The 24156-nt window shown below is 45.5% G+C and overlaps 1 protein-coding gene across 1 annotated transcript in view; it reads left to right on the forward strand.

Annotated features, from left to right (window-relative positions):
- Nucleotides 1-24156, forward strand: part of PLXNA1 (plexin A1) — a gene marked incomplete in the record, with an annotated part of 497669 nt that overhangs the window by 378194 nt on the left and 95319 nt on the right. Inside the window, 2 exon segments of the mRNA XM_077451741.1 lie at nt 7805-7901; nt 8840-9030. Of these exon segments, the coding sequence (XP_077307867.1) occupies nt 7805-7901; nt 8840-9030 (288 nt within the window).

Raw genomic sequence — 24156 nt, forward strand, 5'->3', positions numbered from 1 at the left:
TAGCAGGAAGCCGCAGCGGCAGGATTCGCTTTGACCTCCTGCCCCGTGCGATCTCTTTCTAAGTAATTCACAGCATCATTATCTCCGAATTACGGCTTGTCACCTTCTAATATGATGGAACGCCGGGCCTCTCATGCCGAGCAAAGTGAGACTGACAGTTTGGCCGGCAACGGGTTAAGGGACGTAGTCAAAAATAAGCGGTGGTGTAAAAACCGCGCGGCACGAGGAAAAGATTTCACTTGGCGTCGCAGCTGCTAAAGCTGTGCGTTTAAACTTTTCAATAAACAGGAGTCGTAAATCATTTTGGTTATAATAAAATAGATTGGAACGGTGTCCCCCGAGCTGAAATGGTTCTCCGAACTGGGAGTGACTCCCGGCTAATGCATAAAACCAGCCTTCGGCTCGTTGACATCTTCCTTCAAAGACCATGAATAGCTTCATTCAGTTCAGCCAACGAGAGGACCTGAAATGTAGCTGGACCTTGTGTTCCTGCACACCAGATAAAATTTGATATCGGGCTTCTGTTTGGAGTGTTTTTTTGCAAGCTGATTTTCAGGAGGAGAAAATACTGAGGTGGACATGGAAAGGGTGATGATCATTGGTTGTTCGAAACCAAGAAGATAGAGAGGTGGCTCCACGGTGTTCACAGATATTCAGGCAGTGGCAAGTGTGTGGTCATCGTGCCTTATGCTATGCAGCCCTATGGTGAATGGTGATCTAATGGTAGATGACGGTTTTATGGGTCTGTTGGCGAATTAAAAGGCTTTTCTCTGTTCAAATCAAATCTTAACTGATGATGGATCATAACCATGGTAATGAAATTAAAAACTCAAGTTGATTTTTGTTGTCCCTCCTAATGCTGGTATTGGGCTCAGAGGAAGCATGCCTCCTGCTGACTCCCAGAGATCTTGATTTACCAGATCAGCAAAGTTGCATACTGGCTACCCCGTCCTTCATTATTGATATGCAGCGGCTCCAACGTAAGATTGGGATCTTGGAGAAATTTAAAAACAGTATGTGAGAGTGAGTGCTAAGCAGGCTCCTCTCTCCTCTCTCCCTTCCATCATCTTCTCCTCTCCTCTCTCCCTTCCATCATCTTCTCCTCTCCTCTCTCCCTTCCATCATCTTCTCCTCTCCTCTCTCCCTTCCATCATCTTCTCCTCTCCTCTCTCCCTTCTCCTCTCCTCTCTCCCTTTCGTCATCTCCTCCTCTCATCTCTCCCTTCCGCCATCTCCTCCTCTCCCCTCTCCCTTCCGCCTTCTCCTCCTCCCCCCCCTCCCTTCTGTCTTCTCCCTCTCTCTCCCTTCTGTCTTCTCCCTCTCTCTCCCTTCTGTCTTCTCCTCCTCTCTCTCCCTTCTGTCTTCTCCTCCTCTCTCTCCCTTCTGTCTTCTCCTCCTCTCTCTCCCTTCTGTCTTCTCCTCCTCTCTCTCCCCCTTCTGTCTTCTCCTCCTCTATCTCCCCCTTCTGTCTTCTCCTCCTCTATCTCCCCCTTCTGTCTTCTCCTCCTCTATCTCCCCCTTCTGTCTTCTCCTCCTCTCTCTCCCCCTTCTGTCTTCTCCTTCTCTCTCTCTCCCTTCTGTCTTCTCCTCCTCTCTCTCTCCCTTCTGTCTTCTCCTCCTCTCTCTCCCTTCTGTCTTCTCCTCCTCTATCTCTCCCTTCTGTCTTCTCCTCCTCTCTCTCTCTCTCTCCCTTCTGTCTTCTCCTCCTCTCTCTCTCCCTTCTGTCTTCTCCTCCTCTCTCTCTCTCCCTTCTGTCTTCTCCTCTTCTCCTCCTCTCCTCTCCCATCTTCTCCTCCTCTCCTCTCCCATCTTCTCCTCCTCCTCCCGTCTTCTCCTCCTCTCTCCCTTCTGTTTTTCTGCTCCTCTCCTCCCTCCCTTCCGTTTTTCTGCTCCTCTCTTCTCTCCCTTTCGTTTTTCTGCTCCTCCACTCTCTTTCCGTCTTCCCCTCCTCTCCCTCTCTCCCTTCCGTCTTCGTTTTCTTTTCTACATCTCCTCTCCCTCTCCTGTCTCTTCTACCACACTTCTTTCCTCTCCCTCTCTCTCCTCTTGCTTTCTGTACTGATGCTTCTCTCTCCTCTTTTGCCCTCTGCCTTTCCTTTATTTTCCTCTCTCTCCTCTTTCTCTTCCTCCTTTCTTTCTCTGTGAAGATTTTTTTTTTTTTTAATGTTTTTTATATAGGGAATCTCCAGGTAAACCACTCAATACTCCATTAAAATACAATGGTTTAGGATTTGGCCATCTAGTGCTTTGCATGCCTTTGCCACACTGCACAGCCAGACAGATCACTCTTCTTCCTGCTTCAGCATCCAATTCCTGGACACCTTCCTGCTATCTGGACAGAGGCAATGGAGCTGATTCATTGTCTGCAGACTGGAAATGGACTAATATAGGAATCGGAATCCTGAAACAAGTGTTTTACTTGCCTGGTTTTGCAATTTAGCAAATGGATGCAAATCACAAGACTGGCTGCAGAGATTTACTAATCCTTTGGCTGGTAGAACGGTAACCATGTATTTAGTAGTTAGCCATTTCCCTGCATTTTGCTTGGAATGTTCCAAGTTTGAATTATTTGAGTGGTTGTAGGCCAGCCTCCTCTCATGCTCGGCGTCGGTAAATAGCAGCTTCATACTTCTGGGCCGGACAAGGAAGATGCCGAAATGAACGTTGGGCAACCTCAGGCCGGTGTGCCTTCTGAAAATCCCAGGGTCCCAAATGAGACATGTCAGAGTACAAATTGAAAATGCCAGTTTCACTTAGGATGGTGTCGTACCTCTCACAGCTAAATCCCACTGTAGCCTTGTGCCCCCCGCTCCGAGCAAAGCTTACAATGGCAGCGCATAGAGGAGTACAACGGCCTGCACCATGAGGGCCCTCCTGCAAAACACGGGGTCTTCTTGATCAGTCTTTATTTCCTACTGCAACATGCTAAGCATCTCAAAGCAGCCAATCACCTGTTTTGTTGCACTGCCCTATCTGCCCGAAGGATGAAAGCTGAAATCTTATTGGCTGCTTCTCCCTACTATTGCCACTTTGATTTTTAAGGTGACAGTCCTGTACCCTTCATACTGATCCTTGCTTCAATACATAGTGAGCTAAATCCCTGGAACAAGCATACAGATTGGGAGACCAGACATTGCAGACTACATAAGTACTCAGTCAAGGATTAGAATGAATGCAAAAGTATATCTAAAGCCATTGTTTTTTTTCTTCTAGTTTTTGGGTAGAGTAAGGAAGAATTAGAACTCCTGTCAATAATTTTTTTGAAGTATTCATTGATGGAGATAGAAAAAAAAGTGTGGCGTTCTGAATCTCTTAAAGTAGTAACTGTTATTAAAGTGGTTGTAAACCCTTACAAACCACTTTGACCTACAGGTAAGCCTAGATTAAGGCTTGCCTGTAGGTCCAAGAAATATCTCCTAAACTTATACGGTTTAGGAGATATTTACCCGAAGACAGCCACTGCTGTCTGCGGCACATGTGCCGTAGACAGCAGCGCACTGGGCAGGCCGCAGTTCGCGGCGATATGCCGCGAGTGTCGGCTCCCATGCGCATGCGCGGGAGTGACGTCATTGCTGCTCCGGAAGTCACTCCAGGATCCATGGCAGCGGCGGACATGAAGACGGAGAACCACTTCGGGGGCTTCGTTCTCAGGTAAGTTATTCATAATGAGCTAGTATGCTATGCATACTAGCTCATTATGCCTTTGTCTTGCAGGTCGATTTTTTTTTTCCCCATGGGTTTACAACCACTTTAATCAGGTCATAAGGAGTATAGAGGAGATGATTCCAAGTCCCCCACCCCAGGAGTATTGTCTCTTTGCTCAAGTAAAGATTGGGTGTGGAAGAATGAAAAGGCCAAAAGCAGAACATATAAAGTCAAGATTTATATATATTCAGGCTCCTAAGTCATAAAAAGGCAACGCGTTTCAGAGTTTAGAGGTACTCCATCAGCACTTAAGTGATACTATTGAAGGGATTCTTCAATAGATTCTGGGTAGGCCTTCATTGAGTCCTTCCATTCCATTCCAGTCCAGTACACATGTTAACAAACGGGACACAAGCCTCGACGAAGAGGACCCTTGAAACTATCCAGGAGATCAGTTGTGGGGCATGGGCACCATTCAGAAAATAGTTTTTCATTTTCTCAATAAATGTAAACAGTTCTCTGATTTGGACTAGGTGGAGAATGATGTCACTGCCCCAGCTCTCCAACTTATCCAATCAGAGAGCGCTTTGCATTCATTGAGAAAATACAAAGCATTCTCTGAATGGCTCCCATACCTAAACAGCCAACCTCTTGTGTTCACAATGCAGGCAGGCAGACAGCTGCTTGGTACAGGATGCGGAAACTGGTGGTGATCACTGGAGTAACAATGTCTGTACAGAGATGTCCAGCTCCTAGAACAGTGGTCACCAAACTGCTGCTATTTGCTTGCCTTTATTCCTGTGCCCATCATATGCAGCGCCTGTGCCCATCATTCTCGGCCTGTGCACATATTATGCAGTCTCTATGCCCATACCCATAATATGAGCCTCTGTGCCGATCTTATGCAGCCTCTATGCCCATACCCATAATATGAGCCTCTGTGCCCATCTTATGCAACCTCTGTGACCCCCCCCCCCACCCGCCATCTGACCAGCACACACTTGCCCCATCCTGGTGACGGGTCAGGGGATGGCTCCTGCATGCTGTTCTCTGTCCTCCCGTGCGTCTCTTCTTTCTGCTAGGCATCCAATCGGATCGCCTCTGCCTTCAGCCAATCAGGTGATGGATATTGGACTCATGCCTCCTGATTGGCTAAGAGGCGGTTCAGTGTTAGAAAAGCGAATGTTCATTAGCTTTGCTAACATACCCGGGTGGACTGCGGGCGCAATGCACCTTCTTTGGAAGCCTATTAGAGCCTAATGCATATGCATGAATCTATCCATTTTACATGGGGGGGGGGTGGCTGGAGAGAGGGGGTGGCACCCTTGCACCCTTAATGGACTCACCGCCACTGCTATCCACTGGCACCGACAATGGTGCGTAATTCCTTTCCCTCATACCAGCGATAGGGCATTATTCCTCCCACTAACACCATCAAAAGGGCACAATTCCTTCCACTGACACCAACAATGGGGCAGAATTCCTTCCATTGACGCCAATAATGGGACACTATTCCTTCCATCGATGGGGCACTATGCATTGCATCCATGCCAACTATGGAGCACTATGCCGTGCATCGATGCGGCACTATTCCTTCCATTGATGCCAAAGATGGGGAATTGTTTACTCCCACTGGTCCTAGTCTTGGCCCCCCCCTAAAGTCTGAAGGACTGTAAACTGGCCTTTTGTTTAGAAAGTTTGGCGACCACTGTTCTAGAGGATCCCACAGGTATGAGTATATACATAGTTACATTGCTCCAAGCTGGACCAGTGTAACGCTGTAAAAATACCTGGAATCCTTTAATGGGGCACATGGCAGCAAAAAATAAATGGAAGTTTTTTTTATCCATACCCTAATCTAGCTAAAACCTGAAAAAGGTGGCTTTAGATACACTCTAACACATTTATATCATTTATTTTTGGTGAGAAAGCTGCTAATATATCCTCTGCAGGATCGGACTTCTGTGCCCGCCTCTCGACCACATAAGGTGGCAGCACAGCTCATGCAGGAGAAGAGCAAGAAAAGCTTTACGTAACGCCTTTTTATTATGAGAGCCGGAGCATCAAGGAAATCTTTTGCTCACATAAACAATGAAATTTTTTTTTTTTTTTCTGAAATCATCACTGGGTTATGTTATGTCTCCATTTTACATAAAATAGTCCCTGACACCTGCTGGGTGACTATTGAAGTCATTACTTCCCCTCTCACCCTTTTATCTTCTATCTTCGTCTCCTTTGGATGTTTAATTTTCATTTGTAGCTGTCAGTCAGCATTTGAAGCCATTTCATTGCTGTAAATACAACAGGCCGTTTATCTCCGTGCTGTGACACTTTGGTTGAGATTGAAGTGGGGTGGGGGGGGAGGGGGGAGTCGTATTCTCTGTATTGTCAGTACGGCCCCAGAATGCCGTATGTTCCACGTTGACTCATCCAGCATAACGGGACTAATAATCAGAGCCCTTTTCAAGAGGTTTGTCATGAATAAGTGGTGCAGAGGTCAGAGGTCATTCGTATCTCGCTGTATCTGAAGTGATGTCATACTATATAAAGCCCGGCAATTTATATTTGTCGGAGTGCGCACCACTCCTACCTAGGGGGTCCGCATTCATCATATGTTCTCTAGAAAGATGGGATTAACTTGAAAAGGGACCTATAGCTTGTTGGATAATGACAAAGGGAAAGAGATCAGCTTTACATAGATTATTATTATTATCATACAGGAGTTATATAGCGCCAACAGTTTACGCAGCACTTTACAATATAAAAAGGAGACAGATAATGGTGTTTGACAAATGTCCCTGGATTCCGTCTGCATCCAAGGGTCGAATGTGCGTACGTATGCCCGTACTTACCAAATACCAGCATATACATACATGCATGCAGCCGTTTCTATGGGCGGTTGTATGTAGCACCTATGGTTTCTGAACCGGGAAACGCACCTGAATTTTACATTTTATGGCGGCCTTACTGCTTTTCCATGTTTTAGTAACGATAATTGTACCTGGTCGAAAGTCAAATTAGCGCATTACTTACACAAATTCTGCCTCCTGGTTTATAGTGCTTTGCAAATCCCCCATGTCACTGCATGTCTACTAGTTGGGGTCTGTCTGATCTTCTGCCATCTCTAATGACGACCAGGTTATGTGATCGTAGCACTTGGCTGGGGAAGATTGGAAGCTGCAAGTTTAACTTTCATATTATTGTGATTTTCTAATACTGACATTGAGTCACTGAACATCTTGCCACCCAGGTAACGCATACATTATAATGTTTAAAAAAAATTGGGACGCCTGCCTTTACACGCACATGAACTTTAATGGCATCCCAGTCTTAGTCTGTAGGGTTTAATATTGAGTTGGCCCACCCTTTGCAGCTATAACAGCTTCAACTCTTCTGGGAAGGCCGTCCACAAGGTTTAGGAGTGTGTCTATGGAAATGTTTGACCATTCTTCCAGAAGTGCATTTGTGAGGTCAGGCACTGATGTGGGACAAGAAGGCCTGGCTTATATTGCAGCCATCACCGACAATCACGCTAGGTCTTATTTTGGGGGAAAAGCGTGATTGTCTGTGATGGCTGCAATATAAGCCCTACCCTGTTTCCCCTGAAAATAAGTCTCTGCTTTAATTCATCCCAAAGATTTTCTGTCGGGTTGAGGTTAGGACTCTGTGCAGGCCACTCAAGATCCTCCACCCCAAACTCGCTCATCCATGTATTTATGGACCTTGCTTTGTGCACTGGTCCAAACCATTTGGTGGAGGGGGGATTATGGTGTGGGGTTGTTTTTCAGGGGTTGAGTTTGGCCCCTTAGTTCCAGGGAAGGGAACTCTTAAGGCGTTGGCATACCAAGACATTTTGGACAATTTCATGCTCCCAACTTTGTGGGAACAGTTTGGGGATGGTCCCTTCCTGTTCCAAAATGACTGCGCACCAGTGAACAAAGAAAGACATGGACCCTGATGGGGAAAAACAAAAATCCCTTACTCTTTAAAGTAATAAAAATAAATTTAAAAAACGTTTTGGATTTTTAGTTCTACTTTAAACAGCAAACTTTCAAAAAATTTAATTCTGGGCAAAATATAAGGTTTATCCTATCTCTATGAATGTTTGGATTTGTTGTTTTCCTCTTGCTTATTGCTTTGTGGTTGCTTTTGTCTTGCAGTATAACTACGAAGGGAATGACGTCAGCGACCTGCCCGTCAATCTGTCTGTGGTCTGGAATGGCCATTTTGTCATTGACAACCCTCAGAACATACAAGGTGAGAAATGTTCCAGCTTAGGCATTCATCTTCATGTAGAGGAGTGTTAAAAAAAAAATCAATCTCTTGCTCAAGGCTGGGACAGGGGGGTGGGCAGGAGGGGCAGCCGCCCATGGCTCATCGATAAGGTGAAGGGGGGCACCCCTTCACTTCACACATGTTCTGAATCAGTGGCTGGTAACCAGCAGGCCAGGTCTTCATGTCTGCTTTTCTGGTCACCCTGTTCTTCAATGTACCCACTCTCCACCCCATCGCGCACCACCATGGCATGCACAACTACTTTCTATTTAATAGAAAGCAAACAATTACCCCTTTTCCCCCAAAAAAAGACCTAGCGTGATTGTCGGTGATGGCTGCAAAATAAGCCCTACCCTGAAAATAAGACCTACAAGGACTTTAACTAGGGCTTATTGGGGGTGGTAGGGCTTATATTGCAGCCATCACCGACAATCATGCTGGGTCTTATTTTCAGGGAAACAGGGTAGTTACGCATGTGTAGTTCACACTCCATGCCAACCATGGGCAGCTGCAGCAAGGAGTCAGAGAATAGGCATAGGGCGGTACAACCATTCTACTGCAAGTATTAGGAGCTGGGGAGGGGGACGCCATTCCACAGCCTTGCTCTGGGAGCTGATCTAACCTGGAACTGCTGTTGCCCACCTCCTGTATTTTTCCTATTGCCTGTCCTGGCAGCAGGCTTTGGTCCCTGTGAACAACACAGACAGGTCCTCTTTTAGACCCTTTAATTCACGAGGTCCGCCGTGTGGTAACCAAGCGTCGTCTTTGCCGTTCTCCCTTCCGGCGTTTTGAGCTATTGGATTTTATCTTGCGTTCCGCAGCCCGGTGTTTGTAATGCATTGCTAATTAGCACAGGCGTGTTATTAATTAATGTGTCCTCCGCACAAACAACTATTGACTGTCTGGTTTGTTTTGCGCAGCCCACCTGTACAAGTGCTCAGCCCTGCGGGAGAGCTGTGGACTGTGTCTGAAATCGGATCCGCGCTTCGAGTGCGGCTGGTGCGTCAGCGAGAAGAAGTGCACCCTGCGCCAGAACTGCCCCATGTACGAGAACCCGTGGATGCACGTCAGCACGCCGCAGAGCCGGTGCACCGACCCCAAGATCACCAAGGTGAGGGACGTGCGCTAAAAGGAGATATTGCAGCATTATTTGTCTACTTTATTTTCATGTATATGTTGCAGGTATTTATACAGCACCATCAGTGTACGCAGCACTTTATATACTGTGCATTGGCGTTATAGCATATAGATAAAAAAAAGTATCTTATTTACTAGTTTTAAACTTTTATTTTACATTTCTTTAGTTACTTTCTGGTTTCTTGCCTAAGAAAATGTCATACATTCCATGAGTCTTCAGGAGAGGGGGGGGGTTCAGCTAAAAACACTCTCCTGTATGCATGCTTGAGCCAAGGGCAGATGGAGTCCAGGAAGTAAATGCTACATGAATCATTTGCCCTTACTCAAGATGGCCACGACCAGAAAATGCTAGGGGGTGTTTTTCAAGATGATTTCTCAATGAAATAAAGGATGGAGATATTGGGGGGGGGGGGGGGGTGGTAACATTAAAAATGAATTAAATAGTGTTTTTGGTTTGCGGTGCTCAGATGTAGTAAAGATCTGCTTCAACCACTTGTCGACCATGTAACACAGATATAAGGTGGCTCTGTTGCACCAGATCATGTACTAGGTACATGATCTAGCACTTCCGGGTAGGGTGCCCACTCATGCGTCGGCGGGGGGCCTGGCCATGCTGTGATTAAACACAGCAGAGATCAATCAGCGAGTGCCAGCCAATAGATTACCACTGGCACCCGTCGATCATCTGAAATTTACACAGGGCAGAGCCCTATCCTGTCGGCGGGGAAGTAATGGATTTTCTTTCCCCGCAAAACAGAGAATACAATCCATTACTTGCCTTAGTAAAAACACCGTACACATAAACACTGGCTAAGCACACATTTAACCCTTTGATCGCCCTTGATGTTTAACCGCTTCCCAAGCAGTGTCATTAGTACAGTAAATTTTTACTTGGTTCCCACAAAGTGTAACAATTTTCAGTTAGTGTCTGAATGTCCGCCGCAATATCACAGTCCCAATATAAATCGCTGATCGCCACCATTACTGGTAAAATAAATAAAAATCCCAGTATATATCCCATAGTTTGCAGATGCTATAACTTTTGCGCAAACCAATCGAATACATATCGGCCTAAACTGAGGGGGGGGGAACATTTTTTATATATTTTTTGGGGAGATTTATTATAGCAAAAAGCAAAAAAGAATGCTTTTTTTTTTATTTATTTTTTTTATTTGAAATTGTCACAGTTTTTTTTGTTTATAGTGCAAAAAATAAAAACCGCAAAGGTGATCAAATACCACCAAAAGAAAGCTCTATTTGTGGGAAAAAAAGGACGTCAATTTTGTTTGGGAGCCACGTCGCACGACCGCATCTCAAAAAGTGCTCTGGTCTTTGGCCAGCCAAATCCTCCGGGGCTGAAGTGGTTAAACTGCAGGTTTCTCTTGCAATGTTTAATAATTCCAATAATATAAAAGTATACGTATAAAGACCTTTTCTTGGGGATTCGGAGTACATCCGTAGTCTCGTATTTGCCCAGCGCTCCCTCAGTGCCTGTTATGGACTCCCATTTCGTAGCTGCGGCTGTTCGGGGATCACAGAGCGACTGATGCGTGTTATTTGATGTCGGTTATCTTTCGCTGAATTCCACTTTTCTGTTTGTCCGCAGTCAGCGGGTCACGCTAAAACGAATTCCCTGTGTGTATATAAAGCGGGATACGAATGGCCCCGGTGCTGCTCCTATTTACACTGGCCAGCTGCTGGTCGATAAAAACGTGTATTTGCGAACACATCATTTGTTGGTGTATCGGTGTCAGTAACACAATTCTTTGACCCGAGTGTCCGGCTTAAATATGTGACTTGTGTAATCACACCAAACAAATTATCTGTTGTAAGCAACACACAAAAAAAAACATGTATCCAACTGAAAAAAGGAAGGCCCAAACTCTGATGACGTCACTGCACCTAAAACCAATTCAAATGCAAGAAAAGTCTTAAAGTGATTCTAAAAACTTGTTTTGCTTTACCTAAAATTAAAAAAAAAAACATATACTTGCCTGCTCTGTTCCCTGGTATTGCACAGAGTGCCCCGATCCTCCTTTTCTGGGGTCCCCCGTTGGCACTCTTGGCTCCTCTTCTTCTGTGTCTGCCACCTTAGCAAGCCAATTGCTATGGGGGCAAACGTGGGCTCACTTCTGAACCGGGCTATGTGCGTCCATAGAGACACACAGTGCTGCTCAGCCCCGCCCCCACTCCCTCCTCACCGGATTTGATTGACAGCAGCAGGAGCCAATGGCTCCCTCTGCTGTCAATCTGTTCTGTGAGATCCGGGAAAAAGATTAGCACTGCTGAAGACGGGCACGGCACTGGATCAATACGGGACTCGGGTAAGTAGGAAGGAAATGAAGCAAACATTTAGTGAAAGGGTTTTTTGTTTTTTCTTACCCGTAATGCATTTAAGTGTTACTAAACTCAACAGTAAAATCAGTCTGTATATTCAGTAAAGCATGCTTGTTATACTCGCTGTGAAACCTAAGGGGTTAATTAGCATTGTGTAAAAAGGCTGTTTGGCCCTGTCTCCTCTGATCCTACCCTTCTTCTGCAGTCCCTAATCCATCTCCTGATAGAACAGAGCCTTGGGGGCAGAGCTGCACATGCTCAGTTCGGTGTGTATTGAGAGTTTTTTTTTCCTTTTCCCTGGGAGGGTGAATGTGATCAGCACAGGGCCAATCAGCACCATCCAGACAGAGGGTCAGGGGTCCTGCAGTCTCATAGGGCAATCGGGAGAGAATGAAAACTTCTCCTACAAGCTTTAAGCAGACACTGATAGAAGTCACAAGACTGTTATAGACTGCTGATGGGAAAAGGTATTTAGCAGTTTATAGTTACTAAAATAATTGCTTTTCCATGTTCTGTGTACTGTGAGAGACCAGATATAGTGAATGCAGGCTCCTGGGTTTAGAAACACTTTTGGGTAAAAAAATTTTAGAACCACTTAGTCAACTATAGTAGATTTTCAAACGAACATTTGTATGAATATTCATACAAAAATTTCTTGCGGGTGACCCTCCAGACAGAACACCTCGCCACCGAAGTGGGAGCTGTCGGCCAAGGGAACCGCTGCGACTCGGACCAGAGCTAGTTCATATGCGACCCTGCCAGATGCTTAACTCGCGGGCCAGTCTCCGTCCATTGAGGCAATGTCATGGCCAGCCTAGCACATAGCTGCAGTCTGCAGGCATGGAAGTCACTTCTAGTAAGATATACCATCGTAGGTGGAAAGCGTACAGTTCTTGGTGTGAGTCGGTTGGTGTTCAACCTCAAGCCTTTTCTGTGGCTCGGATCTTAGCTTTTCTTCAACAGGGCGTTGAGCAGAAGTTGGCTTTGAGCACCATCAAGGGCCAGGTGTCTGCCTTAGCAGTCTTCTTTCAGCAACCCCCTAGCCACTCACTCTTAAGTTCGTACCTTCATTCAAGGTGTCCGGCATGTGGCTCCGCCTGTACAGTCTTTTTCCTCGATGAGATTTAAGCTTGGTGCTATCGGTTCTTCAGAAACCTCCATTTGAGAATATTCAGGAGATTCCCTTTCCTACGTTGTCCCAGAAGGTGGCATTCTTGGTGGCTATTACCTCAGCCCGCAAGGTTTTGGAGTTGGCATTATCCTGTCGTAGTCCCTATTTAGTACTCCATAGAGATAAAGTGGTTCTTCGTCCCTGTCCGTCATTTCTGCCCAAGGTTGTCTCTGACTTCTATTTGAATGAGGACATTAGGGGTTATTTACTAAAGGAAAATCCACTTTGCGCTGAAAGTGCACTTGGAAGTAAAGTCGCTGAAGATCCGAGGGGGACATGCAAGGAAAATAAACAGCATTTTAGCTTGCACATCATTGGATGATAAAATCAGCAGAGCTTCCACTCATTTCAGATCTACCCCTTAGATTTAGAGCGACTGCACTTCCAAGTGCACTTGCAGTGCAAAGTGGATTTGCTTTTCGTAAAAAATAACCCCCATTGTGTTGCCGTCCTTGTGTCCCAAGCCGGCTCATCCCAAGGCATTTGCTTTGCATACCTTGGATGTGGTTCGTATGATTTGTGTGTATCTGGCAGCCACTGAGTCCTTCCGGAGGTCAGACTCACTTTTTTTTGGTTACACAAGAACCAAGGAAAGGGTTGGCTGCTTCTTCAGCTACCATCTCCAGATGGATCAGACAGACTGTGACTCAGGCCTATTCTTTTAAAGGTCAGGTTCCTCCTTTCCCTGTCACGGCGCATTCTACTCGGGAGTACTTCTTGGGCTTTCCATCATCAAGCATCAGTATTACAGGTTTGCAAGGCGGCCACTTGGTCATTAGTGCATTCCTTCACTAAATTCTATAAAGTAGATATTTTGGCATCCGCAGATGCTTCTTTTGGCCGCAAGGTTTTGCAGGCTGCTGTTTAAGCAGCTGGTTTCCTCTTAGTGCCCGTTCACACAGGGGCGACGTGACTTGCAGCGCGTCTCACAGACGCGACCTGCACACGATTTCAGCGGCGACTTGCAAAATGACTTCTGTATAGAAGTCAATGCAAGTCGCCTGAAGTCGCCCCGAAAATACTACAGGAACCTTTTTCTAAGTCGGAGCGACTTGAGTCGCTCCTATTAGAACGGTTCCGTAGTACAGAACGGAGCGCGACTTGTCAGGCGGCTAAGTCGCCTGACAAGTCGCGGTAGTGTGAACCGGCACTCAAGGTGTCTTTTTTTTCTTTAAAAATGTTTTATTGAAGATGGGGCTCCTGTGTCCTGGTTAAGGCTCTTGTGGTTAGCCTTGGGTTATGTTGCCCACCCCTCATTTTTCTTTGGCACTGCTTTTGGACGTCCCAATGGTCAAGATTAAGGAGGGGCTGTGTCCATTGAACGAAAAAGAGAGAATGGGATTTTTGTACTCACCATAAAATCCATTTCTCTGAGTTTGACGGACACAGCACCCACCCCTCAATGGAGTTTTTGATACTTCTATTACTGTTTTCTACTAAACTGAATACCTAGAGCAGGGAGGGGGTTATATACTGACTGAGGACAGCCCATGGGCATAGCCAGGTGTGTTTTGTTCTGCCTAGTCCTACTCCTGCGGAGGCGATATAACCCAATGGTCAAGATTAAGGAGGTACTGTGTCTGTCGATGAACTCAGAGAAATGGATTTTACGGCAATTTTCCTGGCACCAGCATGGCAACATAGTACCATATATTTGCTGCCATGAGTTGGCCCCAGAAAAGAAAAATTATGGTAAAAATTTGATAACATTTTCTGATTTTCTTGCACCAACATGGCAACATACTACCATATATTTGCTGCCATGAATTGGCCCCAGAAAAGGAAAATCATGGCAAGTATTTGATACAATTTTCCGTATTCCTGACACCACCATGGCAGCATACTACGATACATTTGCTTCCTTGGATTAGCACCAGGAAAGGTAATTACGGTATTTGATACAATTTTCCATTTTTCAGGTACTTCATGGCCCAACTGGAAAATAATTAACTTTTGGAAGAATATATAACTGAATTAAAGATCACTTTTTATATATGTATGTATGCGAGCCTGGACTTGCTTTTTAAGTCTCCCCTTGGTGCGCCGCGTAGCTTGATAAACTCTGTTCTTTGTGATCTCACCCCCGGTAATGGACACCTCTGGGAATTGTTGACCCAGGCAGCCTCCACCGTCCGTAATATTTCTGAGGGAATGAATCAGACCAGTCTGAGATGAGACGGCCGGCAAACATCGGCGGCTTACGCCAAGCGAGGCGGAGATCAATGCGATCTTTCTCCCTGTGATCCTTTCGCCTCACCTCTCTGCTTGTGCATATCTGACAGTGCCGGGCATTTTTATTTTTTCAGAAGAGATGTTTGTTGTTTTATTTAAAGGTTCCCCTGTGAAACCAATTAGAGGAGAAGAAGAGAGAGAGAGCGCAGAGCAGCGTATCAAGACATGCCTGTGCTACAGATAGAGGCTTAGGTGATAGGAGGAGGTAGACACTGTGTGCTACACATCACACCCTACACAAACTGGGGCCAACCATCTTAAGTGCTATAGAAGTCGAAAGCGGGGCGTTTGCTTTCTTCTCTTCTGTGGCAGGAAATTGCAGTCAGTTTTATATCCACTTTGATATGGTATTTTCGCAGTGCTCATGCAGCATACAATAAGCTGAGCCCTTCGCTTAAAGTGGAAGTAAACCCATCGATTTAAACAGTTAAAAAAAAAAAAGGCATCTCGGGAATGCTAACTGCACATTGGCTGTGCTCTCAGCCAAACTATCAAACCATCCAATGGCTGGTGTCATAACCAATCACATGTGCAGCACCATAGCAGTTGAAGATTAAACAGAGGCAAAGATGGCAGCTTCCTTGGCTGAAAACGATAGGGGAGTTTACTTCCACTTTAAAAGGCAGAACCGCATTGGACATAAGTTTACACACAACACAAGGTCCATAAAGACACGGATGAGTGAGTTTGGGGTGGAGGAACTTGACTGGCCTGCGCAGAGTCCTGACTTCAACCCGATAGAACACCTTTGGACTGAATTAGAGCAGAGAGCCAGGCCTTCTCATCTAACATCAGTACCTGACCTCACAAATGCGCTTTTGGAAGAATGGTCAAACATTCCCATAGACACACTCCTAAACCTTGTGGACAGCCTTCCCAGAAGAGTTGAAGCTGTTATAGCTGCAAAGGGTGGGCCAACTCAATATTGAACCCTACATACTAACATTGGGATGACATTAAAGTTCAGGCAGGTGTCCCAATACTTTTGACAATTATATATATACATACATATATATATATATATATATATATATATATATATATATATATATATATATATATATATATATATATATAATATAATTATTATTATTATTATTATTTTTTTGAACAAAGACGTGTCGTAATGCTACATATAGATTGAAAATCCTAAAGACATAACATCTCGTTACCTTTTTATGCTGCATATGGATAGATTTTTATATTCTTTTGTTGCACATATTACACAAGAATTATTGCTACACATTTATTGACTACTACAGTTCTCATATCTAAATCATGATAATAAAAAAAATAAAATCAGTTTGATTAAAGTAGAATGTATGTAGAACACACTGCCAGTGACGAAATGTATTTACATGAAAATATAGAATATAATACACAAGGCCCTACATATAAATAATTTGTATGCAAAATAAGTCGCCAGCTTGTATCTTAAAAAAAAAAAAAAAAAAATCATAAAAACGTAAACTATATGCATCATTAGCTAATTTATTCTACTTATCCTCCTATTTATAATATCATTTGTATTATATCGATTTTCTTATCCTGCATTAGTTCATAATACCATTATAGCTTATATACAGCATGCCAATCGTTCATATACAATAATCTATTGTCTGCACTCTTAAATACAATAGTATTGAATAGGAAATGTATGTAGTTTGTAAACGCATACAAAGTGGTGTCTAAATACAGTGAGGGGGGAAAAAAAGTATTTGATCCCCTGCTGATTTTGTACATTTGCCCACTGACAAAGAAATGATCAGTCTATCATTTTAATGGTAAGTTTATTTTAACAGTGATAGACAGAATAATAACAAAAATATCCAGAAAAACGTATTTCAAAAATGTTATAAATTTATTTGCATTTTAAAGCGGAGGTCCACCCTAAAATGGACCTCCGCTCATCGGAATCCCCCCCCCCTCCGGCGCCACAATCGGCACCTTTCAGGGGGGAGGGGGGGTGCAGTTACCTGGATAATCCAGGTAACTGCACCCACTTCCGGGCTAGCGCTCTGCGGAACGAGCGTAGGTTACGCCTCCGTTCCGCAAGCGCCCGCCCCCTTCAGCAAGTGCCCCGCTGCCTGCTGGGAAACACACAGCTCCCAGAGGCAGCGGGGACCGTCCGGATTGCGCCGCGCGGCTCGCGCATGCGCAGTAGGGAACCGGGAAATGAAGCCGAAAGGCTCCATTTCCTGATTCCCATACCCAAGATGGCGGCGGGACCCGGCAGCCGAGCGAGCGATCGGCTTCGGGTGCCGACATCGCGGGCGCGCTGGACAGGTAAGTGTCACTATTTAAAAGTCAGCAGCTGCAGTATTTGTAGCTGCTGGCTTTTAAAAAAAAAAATAAAAAATCGCGGAGTCCCGGTGGACTCCCACTTTAATGAGTAAAATAAGTATTTGAATCCCTATCAATCAGCAAGATTTCTGGCTCCCAGGTATCTTCTATAGGGTCCCTCCTCTTGGGGGGGGGGGGGGGGGTGCTCCTAATCTCAGCTTGTTACCTGTATAAAAGACACCAGTTCACAGAATCAATCAATCAGATTCCAATCTCTTCACCATGGTCCAAGACCAAAGAAATGTCTAAGGATGTCAGGGACAAGATTGTAGAGCTACACAAGGCTGGAATGGGCTACAAGACCATCACCAAGCAGCTTGGTGAGAGGGTGACAACAGTTGGTGCGATTATTCGCAAATAAAAGAAAAACTAAATAACTGTCAATGTCCCTCAGTCTGGGGCTCCATGCTAGATCTCACCTCGTAGAGTTTCAATGATCATGAGAATTGTGAGGAATCAGCCCAGAACTACACGGTAGAATCTTGTCAATGATCTCAAGACAGCTGGGACCATATTCACCAGAAAAACAATTGGTAACACACTATGGAGTGAAGGACTGAAATCTTGTAGCGCCCACAAGGTGCCCCCTCTCAAGAAAGCACATGTACAGGCCCGTCTGAAGTTTGCCAATGAACATCTGAATGATTCAGAGGAGAACTGGGTGAAAGTGTTGTGGTCAGATGAGACCAAAATCAAGCTCTTTGGCATCAACTCAACTCGCCGTGTTTGGCGGAGGAGGAATGCTGCCTATGATTCCAAGAACACCATCCCCACCATTAAACATGGAGGTGGAAATATTATGCTTTGGGGCTGTTTTTCTGCTAGGGGGACAGGGCGAATTCACTGCATAAAAGGATAAAAGGGACCATGGACGGGGCCAGATTCCGTCAAATCTTGGGTGAGAACCTCTCTCACCCAAGGACATTGAAAGTGGGTCGTGGATGGGTATTCCAGCATGACAATGACCCAAAACACATGTCCAAGGCAACAAATGAGTGGCTCAAGAAGCACATTAAGGTCCTGGGGTGGCCTAGCCAGTCTCCAGACCTTCATCCCATAGAAAATAGGTAACTCTAAGCTTCAGCTCCATCCACATAATGTCAGCCTCAAAATCTTAATGACTTGGAGAGGATCTGCAAAGAGGAGTGGGACAAAATCCCTCATAAGATGTGTGCAAACCTGGAGGTCAACTACAAGAAACGTCTGGCCTCCGTGATTGGCAACAAGTGTTTTGCCACCAAGTACTAAGTCATCTTTTGCGAAGGGGTCAAATACTTATTTCACTCATTAAAATGCAAATCAATTTATAACTCTTTTGAAATGCGTTTTTCTGGATTTTTTTTGTTCTGTCTCTCACTGTATTAAAATAAACATACCATTAAAATTATAGACCAATCATTTCTTTGTCAGTGGGCAAACTGTTTAAGTACATAGACTTTGCTTTAAAGCGGAGTTCCGGCGGCAGAAAAAAAAGATTAAGTCAGCAGCTACAAATACTGTAGCTGCTGACTTTTAATATAAGGACACTTACCTGTCCAGGGAGCCCGCGATGTCGGCACCCCAGCCGATCTTCAGATCGACTCCCGGGTGCTGCCGTCGCCATTCCTGGTAAGGGAACCAGGCAGTTAAGACTTTCGGCTTCATTCCTGGTTCCCTACTGTGCATGTGCGAATCGCACTGCGTGTTCTAATTGGTCCCTGCTGTCTTCCGGGACCTGTATGTCTCCCAGAAGCCTGCAGGAGAAGAGGATTTGCTGGACATTGTGTAGATTTCCACACAATGTGCTGCAATTTTCCCCAGAAGTGGGAGAAAATACCTGGATTTGACAGGTATCTGCTCCCCCCCTGAAAAGTGCCAAAAGTGACACGGGAGGGGCGGGGGGAGAGATCCAAACAGCGGAAGTTCCATTTCTGGGTGGAACTCGGCTTTAACTTATTCAATATATGTGACTAAGTGCTAGTGGCACCAATATAAAATTAGTTATACCAGGTAATAGTAATTAGTATCAGATTATAAGGTGTATGATGTTCATAAAGAACTGTGGCCTATGTGGAAAGCTGAACTGGAATAATTACATATGGAGGGGGCAATGCATTAGACTCCATTCACACTTGTGCAACGTGTCATGTAACTTTGGACTTCAAAGTTGCATGACAAGTCGTTCCCCATGTTTTCCAATAATAACCATCCATATTTCTGTGTTTTAATGTTGCAGCACCTTCAAAGTAGTTCATGCATTACTTTGGTTTGACTTTCGTGCAACTTGAAGGCCATAGACTTCAATGTTAACCCTCAAAAGTTGCATGAAAGTCAAACCTGAATGTTATACAATGCAACTGGTGTGCAACAGTTGTTCATTATCACTGGTCAAAGCCAAAGTCGTATCCAAGTTGCACCCATCTAAAGTTGCACCCCAAATTTGGTGCAACTTTGGAGTCATACAAGTGTGAATGGAGCCTTGGACGGTTGAGTTGAGAGGAATCTTAATATAGCGCGGTCTTACCCCGAAGGGTCCCGACGGTCAGGTTGGTTAATACAAACTGTAACAGTACGGCAAGTGAATTTGTAGGATATTGAAAATGGCAGCTTTAGAAAAAAAATGTGAATGGATAGGAAGGGTGATGACATGGGGGAGCCACATTCCCTGGAGATGGACTTTCTTCTTCTGTATGCATTATCTGAGTCAATGTCTCTTTGTAACCAGGCATCTAGCATTTTAGAAGGTTGGCAGAAATGGCCCCCACATTGCATGGCCCCCACATTGCTCCCAGCACAGACTTATAGCAATAAAACGGAGGCCTGCAGCCAGCAAACAAATTTTGTGGCTCCCGTATTTTAGTACCTCTCTAATTGTCATCTCGGTGACACAATACATTCTGTGTAAAGTTGGCAGGTCTCCCTAAGAAAGTTTTAAGAAAAGAAGAAAGTAAACCTAATTAAAGCTGTCCCCTCGTAAATTGCTCTTCCTCTTCCTGTCTCCCGGCGGCAAATCAGTAACGAGACCCATAATTCCCCAGAATGAGATTGTGCAGGCGGGCACCCAGGCTCATTCATCCCATTTAGTGCCCGCAGGTGTGTGACGAGCGATGGGCCGCTTCGGAGGCAAGCCAGCTCTGCTGTGAAATTTCCCGTAATTAGCTTGTTATTGGCGTTGGCGGCCCACCATCCCAATCGCTCATCAGTCATAATGCCGCTTTTGTCACCACACACCTGTCCGGCTTATTGAAAATAATCGTGCTAAATGGATCTCATCAGGCGGCGCAGTCTTGCCTTCTGTGGAGCGAGACGATCGTACGGGTTAGGCGCAGGAGACGCAGACACTCAGGGCTATCTTTGCACTTTGCACAGTGCAAAATGAAAGCACCCTGGGCAAAATAGAACATGACATGTATTCTGCAGTCTCTCTCTAGCATTAACTCGGAAGTTTTCCCTTATTCTGGGCCCCTCTTGTAACATTTTTATGACCTGTTGATCTTCCCAGTGAGTGTGTTCCACTTCCTGTAACAAGCCAAGCTGTCCAGGTAGACCATGTTTTAAATGTGCAACTAAATTGCAGTGCCTCTGAAAAGCAATCTGCATTAAGATGTCTTTTCACTGCCTGTAAAACACCACTGAAAAGTAAATATGATGCCTCCTCACCATCTGTTTAACCCTGTTAATTCTCCCTCCGTCTTCTGCCCTTTCAACTTATAACAGTACAAATGGTAAAAAATACCTTCGTTCCAAGAGTCCAACGCCTGGGAAGTCCCTCCCTGGCCCTGACATCTTCCAGCTCTTGGTCTTGGCTGTCTTGATTGGCCGGTGTGCAGGGCTGTCTTAATGAGTGGGCACACCTGGGCACTGCCCAGGGGCCCCAGCTGCATGGGGGGGCCCCTGCACTTTCCCCAAAGCAGCTGGTCCTTGAGCCCACGCTGCCCCAAAATTGGGGGCCCCATGATGGCACTGAGTGATGAATATACAGGGGAGGCAGGCTGGCAGCGGTGCGCCATGCTGTGCTGAATGATACCTATTATTTCATTGCCAGCAGGGAGGGGCAGGGCCGGAGTGCCAGTGATGTTCTGACCCCACCCCGTGCAGCTTGAATGCTCGGGACTCGGAGGCTGTGGGGTAGGAGCTGGAGTGGGAGCTGCTGAGTCTTTAGCACTGAGAGCCCACCTGCGGAAGTGGCATTGTGGATGGTGTCATGGTGAGCCCAGCTGTGCAGCACTGTTTGCACTGAAGAGCTTGGAATGCCCGGAGGGATGCTCCCTCCCCCACCCCTCTTTTTGCCTACTTGATTGGTATAGGTGAGTCCAGTGCTGGAGGTGGGCACATAGCCAAAAGTTTGGTTGTTAGGCGAGTCCATTGCTGGGGTCAGAGTGCTGGGGCTAGGGGATATCTGGGGTGTAGAGGGGTCAGAGTGCTGGGGGGGATATCTGGGGTGTAGAGGGGTCAGAGTGCTGGGGGGATATCTGGGGTGTAGAGGGGTCAGAGTGCTGGGGGGATATCTGGGTTGTAGAGGGGTCAGAGTGCTGGGGGGGATATCTGGGGTGTAGAGGGGTCAGAGTGATGGGAGGATATCTGGGGGGTAGAGGGGTCAGAGTGCTGGGGGGATATCTGTGGTGTAGAGGGGTTAGAGTGATGGGAGGATATCTGGGGTGTAGAGGGGTCAGAGTGATGGGAGGATATCTGGGGTGTAGAGGGGTCAGAGTGCTGGGGGGATATCTGGGGTGTAGAGGGGTCAGAGTGATGGGAGGATATCTGGGGTGTAGAAGGGTCAGAGTGCTGGGGGGGTAGAGGGACCATAGTTCTGGGGAGGCATCAATCTAGCAGATATATTATATGCACAGGACAGATTTGTTACTTTATGTATGTAGTATTTTCCCACTGTTTCTTTGCTGTACAGAATGATTGTTCATAGAATGCATTAAGGTAAAAAAAACACAAGGGTTTACAACCCCTTTAAATTGGCCTTCATCTAAATTAGGGGTCTCAAACTGGCGGCCCTCCAGCTGTTTGTGATACTACAAGTCGCATGAGGCATTGCAAGGCTGACAGAAGCATGACTCCCATGGGCAGAGGCATGACGGGACTTGTAGCTTCGCAACAGCTGGAGGCCCACCAGTTTGAGACCCCTCATCCAAACCCTTGCATACACAGTTGAAAAGAAGTTTAGTCTGCCAAGTATTTGTAAATGAATGCCCAAATGGACTCCTCTTGTATACAGAATTATTTTCCCTAGTTGAAGTTGCCGTGTCCGGCAGTAGCAGCGCGCGCCGGATAGTTGTGCTTACTGCCGGCCACCCTTTGTACATCCGCGCAGACAGTTATGAAGTTGTAATGCTCCCGCTGTGTGTGCTTTCTTACTGCAGGCTGCTATGTTTTGTACGTTAATGTAAGCAGGCAGGGGGCTCTTTGTAAATCCACACACATTCCTGTCGAGTTTGAACAGCAAAGTGAAACGCGGTCGTTAAGCCGGGGAACCCAAGTGAAAACTACCATTGCTTCAGAAGCCCTTAACCGGACCAGGCCCATGAATATTTCACTGACGCATTACCGTGTGATATGAACACGCCAAGAGGGAATCGCCGCTGAGTTTGGGCCAGGACTTTGATCGGCGATACACACGAGTGTGCGGAGGCAGCAGAACTGCCACTTTTTATGATAAATATATTTTTATTGCCTTTGCTGATTAGAAATTATTACCCCGGCGGATGTTCCTATGTTTTACTTGTTTCCACTTATCCGGGTCAAAATGACTGTTCTGTTGCTGTCTCGTGGAAATTGTTTCAGGAGTTTTATGAAGCTGCTCTGGGCATTTTCTCTCTAAAAAAAAATAATGCAGCAAAGTATTTTTCAGAAGTTTGCAAAGACTTTTCCGTATGCTATTACCATGCGTCTTCCCACAGCTTCTACCACGCCTCTTGTTCCCGCATTATGTGAAACACTTTAAACAAGTGTTTTCATTAGCAATAAGTTCAGTGTAGTACTTTTGAGGAGGATTACATTTTCACTTTATTTAAAGGGTATGTCAGGACAAATAAAAAATAAAAACGTATGCAATACTTCTCTGCAATACATGCACATTTCCCGTGTTTTATCGATCTAACCTCTTGTCGTCCAAGTTATGCATATGGGTGATGGCAAAGAAGGAAAGCCTAAACGCCCACGCCGCCCATATGTGTCCTAGGGCAAGAGACCTTTCTGTGCCAGGAGCTTGCTCTCAAAGTCAGAGACAGCTCTCTGTGCTAGCTTGTGATTGGTAGATGGCAGGACCGGCTCCAGATCATATGACCTCTATGACAGCCAATCACAGTGGTCATATGATCATCCAACGCTTCCTGCCGTCCGGTGAAAAGAACCAAATTAAAGTGAAAGTAAACCCTCCCATGGTTTTGCCATCTTTGCCTGTGTTTCATCTTCAACTGGCATAGTTACATAGCAGGTAAGGTTAAATAAAGACAATATTCCATGCAGTTCAACCTGTGTGGGTTCGTGTACATCAGTGGTCTCCAAACTGCGGCCCTTTGCCTGCCTTTATCTGGCCCTTGGGACACTAATCCTCCCACTGATACGAGACACTATTATGCCAACTGACCCAAACAACGAAGCACAATATCTTCCACTGACACCAATAATGGGGCTCTATTCCACCCATTGACAGGGCATGGCGCCTCCCCTAAAAACCAAATGGGGCGATGTTTACTTCCACTGATTCCAGGAAAATTTCCACTACCACTGGTCATAGTCCAGGCCCCCTAAAGTCTAAAGCCCCATATACACTATCAGTTTCTCTGCTAAGTTTTTCCTTCAGGTTTACCAAAACCATGTAGTACAAGGGCCTGCCTGATTGCATACACAATGAAACTCCTAAGGTTTGACCTCATATTATATGGTTTTGGTAAATCGGAAGGAGAAACTCAGCAGAAAAACTGATAGTGTGTATGGGGCTTCAGGAACAATAAATTGTCCCTTTGTTTAGAAAATTTGACCCCTGGTATAGATGATCATTTCCTATATCCCTGTATATTGTTTGCT

Source organism: Lithobates pipiens, unplaced genomic scaffold (genome assembly GCF_037356315.1).
Source record: "Lithobates pipiens isolate NorthernLeopardFrog02 unplaced genomic scaffold, aLitPip1_a1.2 Scaffold_23, whole genome shotgun sequence".
NCBI classification, from domain to species: Eukaryota; Metazoa; Chordata; class Amphibia; order Anura; family Ranidae; genus Lithobates; species Lithobates pipiens.